Source organism: Zalophus californianus, chromosome 11, assembly GCF_009762305.2.
Source record: "Zalophus californianus isolate mZalCal1 chromosome 11, mZalCal1.pri.v2, whole genome shotgun sequence".
NCBI lineage: Eukaryota > Metazoa > Chordata > Mammalia > Carnivora > Otariidae > Zalophus > Zalophus californianus.
Genome location: NC_045605.1, coordinates 65,994,153 through 66,011,811, shown reverse-complemented (window position 1 = coordinate 66,011,811; position 17,659 = coordinate 65,994,153). Strand labels below are relative to the sequence as shown.

Genomic DNA, 17,659 nt, shown 5'->3' with positions numbered 1-17,659 from the left:
AGATGGGAAGACTGAGGCCTGAGTGGTAAAGGAACCCACTGCCACACAAGTGGATGGCTTCACAGTCTGCTCTTTCCTCCCCCAGAAGGACCCTGTCAGTGAGCCTCTGCAATCCTTCCTTTAGCCTCCTGAAGTACATATTAGGCCACACTGTGCCCTGAAGCCCAGCACCAGGTTTTGGGCCCCTTTCCAAAGCTTCTGAGAGCTGGGATTCCCAGAGTGGAGATAAACAGGCAAGGAATTGAGCTGGGGCACTCCATCCCAGCAGGGAAGAGCTATCTCTTCTGCTTATCTTAGCTGATGCAGCTGCTTCCTATCTATTCCAGGGGATGCTGTGAGAAAGACTTTCAGTTCCGTGCCTCAGCCACAGTTGTCCTCGCTGGCCCTGACGTAGGGCTGTGATCTGGAACAATCAAGATTCCCCCCTAAGGAACTTTCTTCCGATATTCTTGTTCTGTCTCTGCTGAGGGTGGAGAAGAACAAGAATGGGTTCTCACTCAAGAAGGGCCAAAGACACCATTTTGGGTACAGGAGACTCAGGTTTTGGTATTGACTCTGTTTCTTGACTGTGTGATCTAGAGCAAGTCACTTTACCTCTTTGAGGCTTGGTTCACCTCGTCTGTAAAGTAGAGATATACCTTCCTCACAGAGCGGACAGGGTTCAAGAGCTAATATGTATATTGTGCTGGGAGGATAGTAGGCCATATGAAAAGTGAGGTTTGATTCCTAGAGTCTTTGCTTTCAAAGGAGGGATCCACCAGGTATTGAGCAATTGCTCTGGACCTATGCTATATTTCCACAGCTTGGGGCACAAAAGAAAGCTCTGCACCATCAGGCTTGGCAGAGGCGATTAATGTACAGGAAACAGAGACCACTGTGGGGCAGATAGGGGGCTGCTGCACCATGCTATCATAGACCAGAGAGCACACAGTATCCTGGAGAGGTCAGGAAAGGCTTCCTTGGAAAGGCAGCCTGAAGGACACATCTCAGAGCCCAGGGCCTAGCCTAGTATCTGACACTAAGGAGGCACCCACTAAGCATTTGTTGAATGAAAGAATGACTTAGGCAGGCACTGTGAAGGCCATCTTTTCCTTTGGACTTTCCAAAACCAGCTCCTGCATTTAGACCTCTATGGTCACTTCCCAGAACAAAGCTGGGAAGGGAGGAGAAGAGGGAGAGTGGGAGGGAAGAACTGGCAAAGAACTGGGAACTGGATATTTATTTATTTATGTATTTATGTATTTATGTATTTATTTATTTAGGTTGGGATTAGGGGTCTTGCTGAGTCAAGAAAGAAGTTTTATTTTTATTTGGAACAAAGTTCCCGAAGTGATAGTTTGCTGATCCTCGTTTTTCAGACAGGCTGCTCCTGGGTGGCCCTTGACACATCTCATGTCTTGGACAAAGCACCACTTGTCTTACTCCATCCTTTCCTCATCCCAAGGAATGAATGTCTTCAGACACAGAAGCCAGAAGATTCAAGGAAGAGGTTGTTAGCTGAGATTTGGCCCCACTTTTGGCTTCTGAGAGAGTCTGCATGTGCAGTGTGGGCAGAACTAGCTGTTGCCGGGGTCCCATCAGGCTGGCTCAATTCCTCTGGCCTTCTTCCTGAAATGAGACCACAGTTCTCAGAGGCCTGTTTCACAGGAGTGGAAGATTCTGGGTTCTGGATTCCCAGACGCCCAACATCAGAGTCTGTGCCCTCATCAGAGCAGGAGTTGGGCCATGTGTCCAGGTTTGGCTTCGGAGGCTATGACCATTTTGCCAAGCCTCATGGCTTAACTCTTTTGCAGGGGGGGCACGGTTCCAGAAGCGCCATGGCAACAGACCCTAGGGTGTTGACACATTTGAGTATGTGCCACTGGCAGCAATTTGGGGACTGCTTTAGCTAGTTCTCAAAGTGGAGCTGGAAGGGCAAGTGGGGCTGCTCTGTGGCTTCCTGCAGGATTTAAGTGAAAGCTGCCAGTCCCATTGGTAAGTGAATCCTAAAAGTCACTTTGCCAAGTACTCCTGGTCAAACAGAGGCATGTAGGTGGCAGAGGAGGAGGCCCTGCTCTTTGTGAGGTTTCAGTTGGTAGAATCTTATGAGGAAAATCTGCACACCTGTGTGTCAGAGAAGACAGGAAACCCACTTACATCACTGAGAGAGAAAACTCAGCTGTTAACCTGGGCAAGCTCCGTAGGAACGGGGCAGGTAAGGCCATCTACCTGCATATGCAGCTGCCCGGATGATGTGTGCTCATATCATTTAAGTAAGAAGAAAACGTCTTCTTTATCCATTCATCTGTTGATGGACACCTAGGCTCTTTCCATAGTTTGGCTATTGTGGACATTGCTGCTATTAACATTGGTGTACAACGACGTGGATGGAACTAGAGGGTATTACGCTAAGCGAAATAAGTCAATTATCATATGATCTCACTGATATGAGGAATTTGAGAACAAGACAGAGGATCATAGGGGAAGGGAGGGAAAAATGAAACAAGACGAAACCAGAGAGGAAGATAAACCATAAGAGACTCTTAATCTCAGGAAACAAACTGAGGGTTGCTGGAGTGGAAGGAGGTGGGAGGGATGGGGTGGCTGGGTGATGGACACTGGGGAGGGTATGTGCTATGGTGAGCGCTGTGAATTGTGTAAGACTGATGAATCACAGACCTGTACCCCTGACACAAATAATACATTATATGTTAATAAAACAAATTTTAAAAAAAGTAAGAGGAAAACGGGGCTTTGTTTTCCCCACTTCTCACATGAGGAACTCCAAGGCCATGATGGGGCCATAAGTGAAATCAGCCTGGAGGGGTCATTTGACTTCCAAGTCTTCCTCAAAAACCAGGGTTTGAACTCTTTAACAACTCTGTATCAGAGTCTGTGACATATTTTCTTCTGCTCTCTCACTTACTCATTCATTTATTCATCTATTCAAGAAATCCTGGCAGATGAATTCTATGCTGGCTCTGCCATCAAGGAGCCCACTGTTTAGAATATGATTCTTAATGAAGCGTGGCTGAGAAGGGGGAAGATGGATAGGGGGTGGAGGGGATAGTGCGCCCAATGGGGGGGCCTCATCAGAGTTCACTGGAGGACAATTCATGCTTCTGTACCCTGGAGATTTAGGCCCTGTTAGTTAACAGAAATTTGACATATACTTTAGGGGGACTGGGTAGCAAAAAGGCTAAGAACAGCCCGTGCAGTAAACAGATGATTGTAAGACAAGGTGAAGAGCCACAAGGCAAGGGAGAACGTGGGCCTGCCGGAGTCTAGAAGAGTGGCATCAGAAGAGAGAGTCAGGGAGATTTCCTGGTGGAAGTGACACTTGAACAGAGTACTAAAGGATGAACAATAGTTGGCCAGGGAATTCCCAGACAGGAGAGTCCACAAGAAGGTTCAGAACCTCAACCAACACATGCTGAAGCAAGGACCAATAATGCCTAAGTAGTCCATGATCAGGCATAAACTGTCCTCTCTAAGTAATTTTTCAGGACAACAAAGAGACTCTTTTTTTCCTTTAACAATTCCATCATTTATTATACAAGTAAGTCATGCTCACTGTGGGAAAAAAATGAAAAAATACAGAGATAAATATTTAAAAGGTGTTAAATTGATTTTATTCATAATTCCATTTGAAGATGACCCCTTTTAACATGTGGGTTTTAACCTTCTGGGCTTCCCTCCCTAATAGATAGCCATAATCTATCTATATCTATTTCACATAAAAATATATATAATTTTGAAATGAAAGTACAATCACACCACCTGTTTTTGTCCCCCAATCAATATATTGTGAACAAAAATGATTATGTATAAAGTGTCAAACTATGCATTTTAACCATCTTGGATAGAAATGTTCTGAAATGGAACTTGCTCTCCTGTCTTTTCCAGGGAGCCAACATCAGAGCTTTGCTTCATTCATGCTCGCCAGCTTTGGGCTGGGCTATAAACCAGGGCTGAACTCAGTTGACTAGGAAGGTGTCAGAGAGTGTGCCGAGCTGAGTGCTTGTATCCGCTCTTAAGAATGTGTCTGCTTCCTTCCTGCAGTCAGTTGTCCCTTCTCACTGCTTTTAAGGGCTGGCAAAGCAGAAAACCAAGCCTGTAAAGTGCATGGGAAGGAGTATACCTAGGTTGTAAGTGAAGGCCTGGGTGGCATGAAGCAAAGTGACTTTTGTTCATCAATATTCTCTTTCTCAGAGGCGAGTAAAAGAACATTTCCTAAGTATCTACTATGTTCTGGATACATGCCTTATTTTATTTAAATCTCCTAACAACCCTTTGAGAGAAGTATCTTAGCTCCATCTTCCAAATGACAGCCTGATCCCAGAGAACATTCATTGCTTTGTCAAGGGTCACGGAGCTGTGAGGGCCAGAGCTCTTCTGGAACCTGGTCTATTTCACTTCCAAACCCCTGCTATTTTCACCGTACCATATCTCATGCTTGCTACCAAATCTTGTTCTGGGTTTGCACCGATGACATTGTCAGAGGCATGGCCACTGGACTGGTGAGATGCTTCTGTGTGGAGCAGGGCTTGGCCTCCCACATAATTTTTCATGACCTCAGAACTGAATACTAACTGCTCATTAGATGGCACCAGTACTCCCCGGCCTGCCACACTCTGTCTTCCATAAGAAGGGGCAGGACAGGCCAACTTTGTATGTTAGAGAAACTTCTCTGGCATCTTGTAGAGAGTGGTTGGAAAGGGCCAGACCAGAGGGAACGAGAAAAAGGAGGTTTTTGCAGTGACACAGGTCACCCAGATCCATGGCAGGGGTGGTGGCCAGGGGAAGGAGGGAAGCAGTCAAAGACATGTCTGACCTAGGACTGCCGGGACTCGGAGTCTAACTGATTGTGGGGGCGACGGAGAGAGAGGAGTCATGATGACTTCTGGGTTTTTAGTCTGAGTAGCATTCACTAGGGTACAGGAGGAGTGGGCTTGGGAGAAGGCAGGACCGGGGAGGGGAAGAAATGATGGATCTTGTTTGGGACATGGTACACCTAAGCAGCATTGTGCAAAGGTAACTGGCAATCAAATCTCTGTAATTCTGCTACCGTGGGGGTGGTATTAAAGTCATCTGCATTCCTTCCGCACCCTGGCAGGGGTGAGGAGCCGAGCCCAGGATGGAGAGGCTTAGTGGTGAGCTGGTAAATGTTTAACAGCTGGCTCTCTTGGACAAAAAGCCTTGATATGGAGCATTTGCGGATTTGCTGATTTCTGTGGCACCATGACCAATTTCAGCTACTAACTGCACATCACTGAATGTGAAGTTGGAAAGAGATGCACAGTAGCACATCATTATATAATGTTTTCCCCCCACAGATACAACAGAACTAAATCATCTCAAGAGTATAGATAACAATAAGATGTAGCAAAATAATTAGGATGTGATTATTGTGGGTATTTATTTCCTTTGTTTTTAGTGTAATTTAATTGTAACTTAATTCTTAATTAGCAATAATCATGCCTTGGATAAACCTCATTGGCTACAATATCCACTGCACAAAGCTATAATTCAATTTTTAATGATGTCTGTGTTTAACAACCAGCTCACAAAATTCTTGACAATTAGCACACCACTGGAGAAGCTCCAAGAAAGTACAAGTTGGAAGAGCTATAAATCCACCTCCTTGTCAGACAGGTTGAGGGACTCCCCAGGGTCACACATCTGGGAGGGCAGAGTCAGGCCCAGGACCTAGGAGGAGGCTCTTGGTCCTCCATGCTTCCTGTTGGCCCCTCAGTGCCCTGGTCAGCCACACAGACCCGGGGAAAACCGTGTGGTCCTTGACCCCAGGACGATGATTCATGTCACCCTGGAGTGAGTGACTCAGGGAAGAGGCTGCTGGGCAGCCTGGAACAAAGAGAACTGAACAAGATTTATTTCTGCTAGGAGCTAAATGGGAGGCTCAGATACTTTTCTGCTGTTTCCAGTGCCTTTGAACTGCCTCTGATTGAGCAATTGCACATATTTCCAAGAAGAGAAAATTTTTTCAAGTGGACTTATTTTTATAAAAGAATTGCTGAAGTGAACAAGCTGGGGAGGAAACCTGGGGAGATGTTTTGGCTGACATCCTGTTATGGCTGGGGGGTGGGATGGGCTGGAGTGAGGTCTGGCCCTGGCTTGACCATTTTTCAGGGTACTTAGAACATGATCCCAGGAATTTCAGGGTTTCACCAACCCTCTTCCTCCAAAATGGTACTCAGGGTCCAAGGAACTTCCCGAGTGCCAGGGAACTGGGGTGAAGGAGGGTGCGCTGGTGCCTGATATCATCTGTCCCGGCCCACTTTACAAGATGTCCACCATGCTTTCTGTGAGTCATTGGTCAGTAGGTGACCTCTGAATCAGCCTTCTCAAGGCACCTTCAAGTCTGGCAACTCTGCTGCTGGCTACACAGAAATGATTGTGCCATGTGCCCCCTGCCCTCACCCCTCCTCACCGCTGCCACCCCCCCCCCCCCAGCTCCGGAATGAGGAGTCTTGTGAGGCTGTCTGAAGGCCTTGTCTATCAGGTCATTCCAAACAACCATTTCCTCTCTTTGGGGTCTTTCCCTCAGGGTTCTGTCTGGGAAACGGGACCCAAGACCTCTCTGCTCTTAGAGTTCGGGACTTTCCCCCATCTCTCCAGAGAAGCAGGGCACAGGCTCTTTTCTAGTGCCTCACCAGAGTCCCTACTCTCATTACTTCTATGTGCCCTCTCCTGTCTGCCCCTTGCCCCATAGTCTTTTACTAGTCCCAGGGTTTGGGGAAGACTTAACCTTACTTAGGATGCTTTTCCCAAATCTCTTTTCTGTACCCTGAGCCCTCTCTATTTCCCTAAGGGAGAGCCCTTCACTACAAATGAGGCAGAGACAGACTCCCTTTTCTCTACCCCCTGCTGCTATACCCTTCCCTGAGGCAATGAGCACAGAATGGCCTCCATGTTTGTGTGAAGGGAAAGGCAATGGGGGGAAAGGAGGTATGAGGGGAAGGGAGGGGTCAGTAACTATTTTCACTATCTCAGGTGTCCCTTACTCCAGCCCCCTGCTGAGCACAGTGGGTGCCGACTCTTGCAGTCTTCTTACTGGGGCTGACTCAGCCTCTCCTCCTGGATATTGTCCTGACACTAGTCTGAGCAGAAGCTGGTTCACTCCCGGGGCTGGAATGGGTCTGAATCAGGGGGAGGAAGGCACTCCCAGCCAAAGAACCTATAAGAGATCCTCAGGCCTGGAGAGCATGGCTAGAGGGTGCAGACCCCAGGAGGTATTGGGAAGTGCTCAGGACTAGCCTCCCTGAAGCACTGCCAGATTGCAGCCCCTGTGGTCTGCAGCCCCTGGAACAGAGGGGTTGTGTTGAGGGCAAGAAGTCATTGGGAAGTCCCATCCAGCCCCTCGTCTTCCCCTCTCTGTTGCTTCTTTCTTCTGCCCTTCTATTCTACCCTTGCTCCCCTGAGACTGACCACAGCACAGATCTAGGGCTGACCACCATGTAGACCTGGGATGACCACAGAACAGATTTGAGATGACCACAGCACAGATCAATGGCTGACCACAATGCAGACCTGGGACTGACCACAGCATAGACCTGGGATGACCACAGTACTGTACCCTCTCCCTCTAACCCCACTGTCTGCCACCACTGGCTGCCCCACAGCAGAGTAAATGTCAGCAAGAGTAAATGTCAGAGTGCTTAGTTCCTGATGGGTTTAATTACAATCATGTCTGATGGCCTTTTATCTACTTGTTTATACAGAGAAGTCCTGGCCAGACCAGGAATATATCTCCTTTACCTGCAAGAAACAAAGCTGGAACTCTGCTATTCAGAATGAACGGCAGACTGACTGGGCCTGGTTGGATTTTTATGCCATGGCTCAGAGAACTCAGCTGCCCTATTCAGAGAGCGAGAAGGGAACTCATTGAGTACATACTGTATGCCAGCATCTTACATGTATTCCCTAAGTTAATCCTTACAACAACCCTAAAAGGGTCTCCATTTTACAGATGAAGAAACAAAGGCCAGGGGAGACTAATCCAGCAGGGAAGAGGCAGAAGAGAATTAGAACCCAATCTTCCAAGTTCCAAAGCCCTCTTGTAGCATCCCAAGGTTAGGAAGCAGGATGGTGTTCTCCTGAGTTGAGCGCTGCTCAGGCTTGCTTGTGGGATCTAGGACCCAGTTCTGCAGTTAGTCAGGCCCAGGGACCCACAGAAGAGCCTCTCAGCACTTTGACCTGATCTCTGATGCCCCAGATTTCCCAAGTGTGTCCAGGACTGCCCTGGGGTGAGATCAGGGACCAGGGAGCACCCTCTCTCTCCAATGAGAGTGACCACAAGGAGGAGGAAGATTGGGAGGCACTGCCAAAGGATGCCTGCTTTCACAGCATGGACACATTTGTTTATCATTTACCAAAAGCAAGCTGTTCAAAATTAGAGGCAGAAAGCTGATGTCTGTAGCAGGGCCTGGGGAATAGGGGTTCTGGGACTTTCTCTGACGGCCCCTCACTCACAAGTATGGCTTTGATTGAGTCTTTGTCCCTGTCTGGGCCTGTAAGATGGGAGCAGGAGGCAGGACTGGCTGAACTCCAGTGGCCCTCCCTATCATCTCTGAATTTGCAGAGGGACTGAGAGAGATGTGTGTGCAGTCACCCCAAACAATTCCCTTCATCAAATTCTTCATCTAGAGATAGACCAGTGGTATTAATAGCAACCTAATCTCTTTCAAATTCTTTGTGTTGCTAAAATGAAAGCAAAAATTCAAAGCTGGAAGAACAAAAACCCTCCCTTCTGAGAATTCTGAGTCACTCCAGAAAGGTCAGTGGAGTCTGGGTTAACCCGTTTTTTTTTCCCAGGAGGGCCTCTGGCTCTTCCCTGGACACCCAAAGATTAACAAAGAAAATGTGAGAGCCGCTCAGCTTGTAGACTGTGCTCCTGGGACACTGTGGTTCAGAGAGGGGTTTGGTTTGCTCTGGGCTAGTTGCAAGTTTTTGGGAGAGGCTTCCTTGGGGCCATTATAAAGGCCACTGCTTGCCAAGACCACCACCCGTGAGCCGACGGGCTTGACCAGTTGGGGACTGGGGAGTCAGATAGACCTCATGGGTTTTGTGACTTTGGGTTAGTCTTCAGGGCTCTGTTTCTTCATTGTAAAATGGGACTAATAATGTTAATTATAATAGTACTTAAGAGGTTTCTGTAAAGGCCCTTGCTAAATAATGAGCCCTGATGATGCTTGCAGTGACACGGGCAACCCCCACAGGAAGCCAGGGCCCCGCCCACTGGCTGAGGGATGCAGGTTGGAGGTGTTCTGCCAGCTGTGGATGGGCATTCCTATGTTTGAATGGCCACTCCATCAGAGCAGTCCTCTCCTGCCCTCTTGCCCTCTCCCCACAGTCCACAGGGCCCTACAGTGGCTTTTCCAGGGGGCAGAGCCTGTGCAGCTGATCTATTAAGTGTGGGACTTTCTGGGGGTGAAAGTTTCAAAGGCAAATTAATGGACAGTTATATGAATGGAGGAGTCAGAAGGCATGTGGGTGAATGGATAGCCTGACAGACAGATGGATGGGTGAATGGGTGGATTTGTCACCCTACAGTGGGGATCCTGCAACCTCAAACTGTGGGCCCACACTTTTGCCCTCATAAGACCCCTGTCTGACAAGCTGCTGCTTGCTCTGCCCTGCCCCCCCCCCCATGGCCCCACTGGGAATGCACATTCCAGTTCTCTGTGGGGCAGGTTCCTATGTTGGGTTCTACTGCACTTTAGCAGAACTCCAGGTGGAGGAGGCAGAGGAGAGGAGGGGGAGATGATGGGTTTGGGGTCAGACTAGCCTGCGTTATAATCCTTGGCCTGGCGCTTATTAGCTGTGGGATCTCAAGCAAGTTACTGAACCTCTCTGATCCTAAGTTCCTTAATATGTAAAATGGAAATAATAAAACCCATCTCACAGGGGTTAAGAAAGATAGCACTTGAAATGCACCTAGCATGGTATTTGACACTCAGTAGGCAAACTAGAAATATCTAATGGACGAGAGAATGAAGAAAAGTATACTAGTTTGCTTTCTTTCATGAGCATGGCCAGGAGCAGATGAAATATTTAAACATGGATTAGAGACTTTTGGCCTTGTCAGTTACACAAATGATTGGAAAGTTATCCCAGCAGAGGCTTAAATCATTTGCACCAGGTACAAAGGTTACTGGATCTAGTTAAGTTGTTTCCCTCCTTTGCACCTCAGTTATCCTTCCCGTAAAATGGGCCAAACTATATACTTAAGCACTGACTGGGGACAGAATGAGTAGAATCCGAAGAGCTGACTGGCTCTTGACAATGACCCATCTAACCCTTTACTGACCAGGCTAAAGAGGTAGTTAGAAGGGCCCCGAAAATGGGTTAAAGAAGGAGCGGTTCAGAGACCAAACATTACTAAATACTTTTTCCTTTTATGGGTCGGTGCTCTAGATCACCACTTCCTGCAGATTATATTCCTAACTTTGTTGTGATGGATGCAAGGTCCATGTGCCCACAAGCGCCAGCAGAACCCAGATGTCACGCTGGGGGAAGGACTCTGCTGTTACCTTGCTATTTTAAGCAGGGAGTTTATATAATGGATGGGAGAGCAAGCAAATGGGGCAGGAGCAGCGTGGGAATGGCCTGGGAAGGCAGGGGCCTGGGGCTCCCCCTGAGGAGCTCAGGGTTCTGTCTTGTAAAGTGTGGGACCACAGACAGCCTCCACTCTGCTTTGTCCTGCAGCAGCTGACAGCTCTTAGTGCTTGTCTCACTTAATTCGTTTCTGTTTTGCTTTGCTTTCTTTTTTTCTTTTATTATGTTATGTTAGTCACCATACAGTACATCATTAGTTTTTGATGTAGTGTTCCACGATGCATTATTTGCGTATAACACCCAGTGCTCATTACACCACATGCCCTCCTTAATGCTTGGTGATAGGTATTTGCTTTGCTTTCTGACCGAGGGACTGACTGAGGAGCAGGAGGTGGAGGAAAGAAAGTGGAGGGTCAGAAAATGACAAATTTTTTATGTGACTTTGGGATACCATGATCCCAGAATCCTATGAGAGGGGACCATTATATTTGTGGTTTGTTGTGACTAAGAAGAGTCCAGGATTTCAGCAACTCCTAGGGTTAAAAATGGTCCCTGGAGTGGGTTAGGAATCCTGTGACCATTGCCCCAGCCTTTGCTGGAACTCTCCCAGGAAGGGGGAGTTTGTTACCCTAAAGAGTAGCCTGTTTCATCTCAAATAGTCCTAACCACTAGAAAGGATTCCCTTGCCTTGATCTGACTTTTCATTCATTGGTCATGCACTTATCCTTTGGGGACAATTGAATTAGAGGAATGACTTTCAAATATCTGAGAAGTGATTTTATTTTTCCCTGCACCATCTCTTCCAGGCTGAAGATCTTTAGTTCTTTAAAAACAAATTCTTGCTTCCTGCATATTGCTTCCCCTTTTTGGAACATGCCCCAATTTGTCTGAATCCTTCTTACCACTCAGAGTGCAATATACTTTGTGTAGATTAAGGTGGAAAGGAAAGTAGAACTGTCACCTCCCATATTTTGGGAACCATATTACTATTAAGACAGGCTGGACCTGCACATATATCCATCATCACTTAAGAGGTTTCAAGGGAAGTGTACCAATTTTCCCGGTAGAATTGGGGTTTGTGAATACTCTTTTGCTACTGTCAACCCCTGTGACCATATACTTTGTCCAGCACCACTGATGTCATTGCTGTTGAAATCCAAGTAAAGGTGATAGAAATTAATCACAGAGTCAAACTTTGGGTCAATTTGATGCTCATTTTATCCATACAGTTGGGATGAGAGACCTAGTATGCCTTGGCCCTATAACTCTCATTCCCAACAGACAGGTTAAATCTGTCCAGTAGGGCTTCTCCCTTCCTGTCTCACTGTTCCCTCTAGCTATTCTGTTCAGAGAAATTCCACTCAGCATTTCAGTATTCATGGCTCACCTCAAACACCATTTCTAACATGGATCTAGTCTAAAACTATATCTCACCTGTCCCAATTTCCATAGTTGGGGATCCTTTTCTGAGATTCTGTCACTTCTCACTTTCGAAGTCTTAACAGTTACACTGTTTTCATACTGCCTCCCACCACTGGACTCTGTGCTCCTAGAGGGCCAAGACCACATCTTCATCATCTTTAAGTCACCAGCACCTAGCACGTGTAAAGTGAGTGTGGTGAATTAATGAATGATTCAGTTCATGAATTTCCTACTTGAGATAAGACTTCTTGAGTTGACCAGCAGAGGTCACCCCAATTGTTTGCGAGCTGAATGGGGCTACCTTTCCACTGCAGAGATTGACAAAAATCAAGATGGTGGTCGCATTGACCAACCCCATGGCTAAAGTTCTCCAGTTCTTTAAATATAAATTAACAAGCATTTTTTGATGAATCTTCTAGTTATCTATGATGAATCAGACCCCTTGCCTTCCTCGGGGAGCTCAGTCAAAGGTGTGTGTGTTGGGTGGGGGCATCTGTCAGAGTTGTGGCTGATGTCAGATCTGAGCCTGCCCACGGCCCTCTGGCTCCAAGGCCCTCAGGCCTTTCCTGTGGGACCAGAATAATATCTAGTATCATGAGAGGTGGTGGGGCTTTCTGGCTTCCTCCTATAGCCTCCTGCAGTCAGCACCTTACATAGGACCTAGGACATAGTAGGTACTCAGTAAATGACAGTGTTCTTTGTTTCTCCTGTGTAGGTCCCAGTAGCCCCCTGGCTGTGGCTGAGGGCAGGGTCTGCATCTGGTGGTTTCCATCTGCTGACTAGCAGAGCAGCAACTCCAGGGAATCTCTGAAGTTATAGGATCAGGCTGGTTCTCCCACCCCCATTAGGGGAAGGGGACCTGGAGGAGTTTAGTGGGCAAAGAGGCTAGGTAGAGGCCTTTGGACTCTGGCCAAGCTTCCTGGGCTGTAGACCTCCATGCAGGTGGCCTCTGTGAGCACCTACTCTGTGCTTGGCGCTCTATATCATTTCATCCTTAGAATATTCCTGCATGGGAGGCATTCTTATCTCTGTTCCCCTGACAAGGCTCAGAGGTAAAGCCAACGTTCAAGGACACATAGCCAGTGAATGGCAGAGTGGGGACTCAAATCCAAGTATAAGGTTCCAAGACCTGTGTTCTTTCTACCTTGCTATCTTGCCTCTCCAGATTGAAACCTCACTTTTCAAAGAGGACACAGAGGGGCCAGGCCCATTGGTTCAGGTCTGTTGGAGAGATCATGGTCCTAGGTCTCTTGATTGGTGAGAAACATGAAAGAATAGTTACTAGTTACAAGTAACAATTGTTAGTAGTTACAAGTTAATATAAGTACTTACAAATTAGTAGTTATAAGTAAACCCAACCCAAACTGACTTAAACACTAAGAAATTTAATTGTTTGTATAACTGGCTAGTCCAGAAAGAATTCAGGCTTCAGGTGAACTTTGATCAGGGATCCACCTTCTTTCTGCGGGTGTCTTAGCTCTACTCCCCACCCCCCTTTATGTGTGTCAGTTTTATCCTCAGTCTGGACTTCCAAACAGAAACAAAATGGCATCGGTAACATTAGGTTTTACATCTGCACATTCTACCACCCAGAGCAAGATAAAGCACCTGGGTGCCAGAACACTACAGTGTGCTCATTGGTTTACACTGGACCTATTTTCTATCCCTGAGCCAATCACTGTGGTGAGATAAGTGAGATTATGATGACTGGGTCAATCCCAGCTGGGCCTCAAGGCTGCTATACCATGAGACAGGATAAGCCTGGCTTCTGCGGAAGCAATGAAAGGTTGCTCAGGGTGGGCACTGCAGAAGGTACACAAGATCCACCTTGGCTGAGCCTCCAGAATCACAGGCCCAGTAAGGGTTGTCCTCAAGTGAGAGAGCCCCACACTGAGGGTCAGAAAAGCTGTTGAAGGACATGAGATCAGCCATGGGGTAGAAAGTCAAGAAACATCCTCCTCTTCCTCAACCCAGGCAAGGAAGGCTATGTGGTAGAGTGAAAAGAGCCCTGGCCTCAAAATCAGAAAGATCTGGATTCAAATGCTTGATTCTTTGTATGATTTTGGCAAATGGCTACCACCCTCGGAAGCCATTCTCTCTTCTATAAAATGAGTATTAGTGCCTGCATCAGAGGTCATCATGAGGATTAAATTAGGTGATGTTGGAAATGCTCTTAAGATAGTGCCTGGCATGTAGTAGGCGCTTAATAAATGATACACAAGTACAAATCTGATCCCAATGGAGTGTCCTCCATTAGCTATGGCTTTGAGGAGTTTGAAGTACTTTTCTCCCTTCTGGGATAGCTGTGTTTACTGTAAGGACCAAATTAGATGGAAAATCTCTAAGGTCATCTCTGACTTTGTAAACAGAGCAAATGAACAGGAGGAAATGCAATTCCAAATACCCTCTCCTAGCCTAGTCCAACCTCTGGTGTTGATACAAACTCAAGCAGGCTTTTTCTGTGGCTCATGGCTCCTGGAAATGGAACCCAGCCTGGGTCAGGGATGGGAGTGGATTTGACTTGTCCTTTTGGCGTCTCCTCAGCCTGCGGAGCCCAGGCCTCTTGGAGCATCTTTGGGGCTGACGCCGCGGAGGTTCCGGGCACACGCGGCCACTCCCGCCAGGAGGCTGCCATGCCCCACATTCCCGAGGACGAGGAGCCCCCTGGAGAGCCACAGGCAGCCCAGAGCCCCACCGGCCAAGTAAGTGCCCCCTCCTTGCCTGCAGTTAGTCTGGCCGGGGCCAAGCCAAGTGCCCTGGGCTGGTGCCACATCGCTCAGCCTGGGTAGAGGGTTTGCTGACAGTCTGTTCAGGCTGCAGTGCGCACTGGGGGAAGGTGTGTGGCTACCACACTGAGGAATAAATACCCAGAGTCCATTTGAATTGGCCAAGCCCCCCCATATATCCTGAGAGCGGAACCTCCTATTCTGTGTCTGACTGAAGTCTCCTGGGAGGTCCAACCACCGTAACCCTGTAGATACCTTCCTAGAATGGAGAAAGACTTGGAGGAGAACTGTCAGCACAGAGGGCCTTGTCATGTCAGGGTTGTGGTAACCAGCAAAAGGCCATTTAAACTGAGTCAACTTAAAATGAAGATCAAAATTTTATAGTAAATAGTGGAAAAGATTTTCAGTAAAATTGTATTATAAAAAAGAAATGATGAAAAGAAATTAATTTAAAAGGTCTCATTGAGATTGTATTGTACAAATAAAATTATGAAAACAAATTATTTTAGCTAGACATATAACAAAAAATTGATTATACGCTACTTTTTTAGAAAGAACAAAGAATTAATTTTGTTGATTTTGGCATTGGTATATTTATTCTTTATACTGACATGATGATCTGTTCATATGAACCACATCCCTCACATTTTACTTTACAGCACCTCTGTTAAGAGATTGTGTGTTTAATATTTAAGGGCTTCATTCATTTTCCCAAGGACCTCTATGGATCCTTCAATATGCAAATCATTTTCATTTTTGGCCAATACAAATTATCCTTGTAATTTTTTCTTTGTTAGCTGCCCAGCTCCATATGCTCTTCACTGGTCCAAGACCGTGCATGTGAAGTTTTCCAACACTGTTTCCTTTGATTTCATGAACTTTGCACTGGTTTGCACTTGTACCACCCCATTATATCTGACAGATGTCTGAACTGACCTCAGCCCAAAGGGACAGACACTTGTTAAGTGAGGGAAGAATGTATGAGTGAGCATTAATTTGGTAAGCGGGCAGACTCTCAGTGAACATTTTCATGTTAGGATGACATTTGTTTTCTTGCACGTCATAACTGTGGGAACTCAGATAGTAAATACTTAGAAAAGAGTGGCTTCTTGTATCTCCCTACCCCAAACTCGTGGGACTGAGATGTTGCAGAACTTGGCACACTTGGGGAGCCCTTGAATTTCTAAGTGGGAGTGAGCCAAACCCCTATGCATTTGGCCACAGGCAGCCAGCTCAGTGTTTTATTGAACCTCTCTTCCAGGAATGTCATGAGCCTGGTGGATGCTACTTGTCAGTTGCTCTTTGTGGCTCTAGATTGTTCCTCTGCTCTTCTATGGGTGATGTCTGGTCTTCCCCAAACTGGGTGCTCTGCTGCTGCCCCCTTTCTACTGCTGCTTCTAACCAAGTGTGGACAATTCCCTTAAAACACTGGTAATAGTGGGTTATAAGTTTTAGCCAACAAAAAATTTGTTAAATTTGTTAATCCACTGAAAGTTTGAAGATTAAAGAAGGGAATGACAGCATAAAGCAAAACATCCACATCTGGATTCAAATGTGACTGCTCCCTCTCCTCGGTCATGACTTTCCCAAGTTCTGTCCCCTTAGCATCCTTACTCCCTAGCCCTGGTTTCCTTCTTACCACAGCCCTTCCTGACCCCTTCCACCTCACTAGTAACAAAAGTGTGCTTAAGTCAGATTCTGATGCAAAATCTGGCTCCTGAATCCTAGTCAGCTCCCCCAAACAGCTGTCATGCCATGCTCTCCAAGAATACAAGTGTTCCTAAAAAAAATAAAAATAAAAGATTGGCAACGCTACAACTTGATCGTTAGTGAAGAGATCCTTTTACACTGAGTTTAGTTTACCTTTAGTTCATCATCTCACCTCTCTAAATAAAAGAACCTTTAAGCCTTCTCAGGAGACTAAGACAAGATAGCACAAAAGCCTGCTGGCCCTTCTTACCATCACGACTTCAAACCACACCTAGGTGTAGCTCCACTGGGTCAGAGGTGAGTGTGAGTTTCCAGGTACAGCCAAGCCAGGGGAGGGAATCCATAAGCTAACCACAGACTTGAGGGTCAGAGAGCCCTAGCTGAACAGCAGGAGCTCCAGATTCCAGCTTTCCACAAGGTCACTCTCCTGCTGACCTTGAACCAGACCAGACTTCTGTAACATGAGGGGGTGGGCCCCCATGGCCTCTGAAGGTCCTTCAAATGCCATGATTCTATCTCTGTGCTTGTGGGAAGTCAAGACAATAAAGGGAATGTTTGTGGTACCGATAGCCTCTGCATTGCTGGAGCCCAGTAGGAGAAGGACCCATGAGGACTTTAGGTGAGCTGATGCCCTTAAGGGAGGACCATTAACACAGGATTTAAGAAGGTGGACTCTGGAATCAGACCAAGCTGGGCTCCTCCACATCCTGGTCAAAAGGCCTGTGAGCCTGTTAACTTTTCTGTGCCTCTGTTTCCTCATCTCTTCCTCAGGGCAAGTGTTAGTGGCTGCCTCCTAGACTCTGGTCGGCCCAGCCCTCTAGTACCTTTTTTGGCTTGAGGGACCATGGGGCTGGGGCAGGTTAGACCCTAGACTGAAGGCGACATCAGATTCAGTATCCTTTTATTCTCTGCCCTTACTGACAGGCACTAGGCCTCCTTGAGTTTTCCAGAAGCCCACCAGCATTGTCCGTGAAGAGCACCTCCCCCTTTGCACCCATCAGACAACCGACATTGGGCTTGTCAGGCAGCCACAGCCTCAGGGGAGGGTCAGGCCTTGTGAACAGGGCTGGAGCCTCCAGGGGCTGGAGCCCAAGTCCCTGGGAGCAGCGGAAACCAGGCAGCCAGGAAAGCAGGATTGGTTAGGAGGATTTGGCTGAAATTCCCAGTACCGTGTGAACTCCCTCTCTGTGAGGCAGGCAAAGAACCAGAGCATCCTTCTGAGTTTACAGCTCCCCCGGGTCCAG

At 47.1% G+C, this 17,659-nt stretch overlaps 1 protein-coding gene across 4 annotated transcripts in view; it reads left to right on the top strand.

Moving 5' to 3' along the window:
* IRAG1 (inositol 1,4,5-triphosphate receptor associated 1) overlaps positions 1-17,659 on the top strand; it is a 121,379-nt gene that overhangs the window by 30,329 nt on the left and 73,391 nt on the right. For 3 of the 4 annotated variants that reach the window (XM_027579654.1, XM_027579653.1, XM_035722895.1), the window contains exon 2: positions 14,524-14,681. In XM_027579654.1, coding sequence (XP_027435455.1) covers positions 14,524-14,681 — 158 coding nt within the window. Of the gene's footprint in view, positions 1-14,447; positions 14,682-17,659 lie in introns of those variants that run through there. The other variant, XM_027579652.1, reaches the window with a different exon arrangement.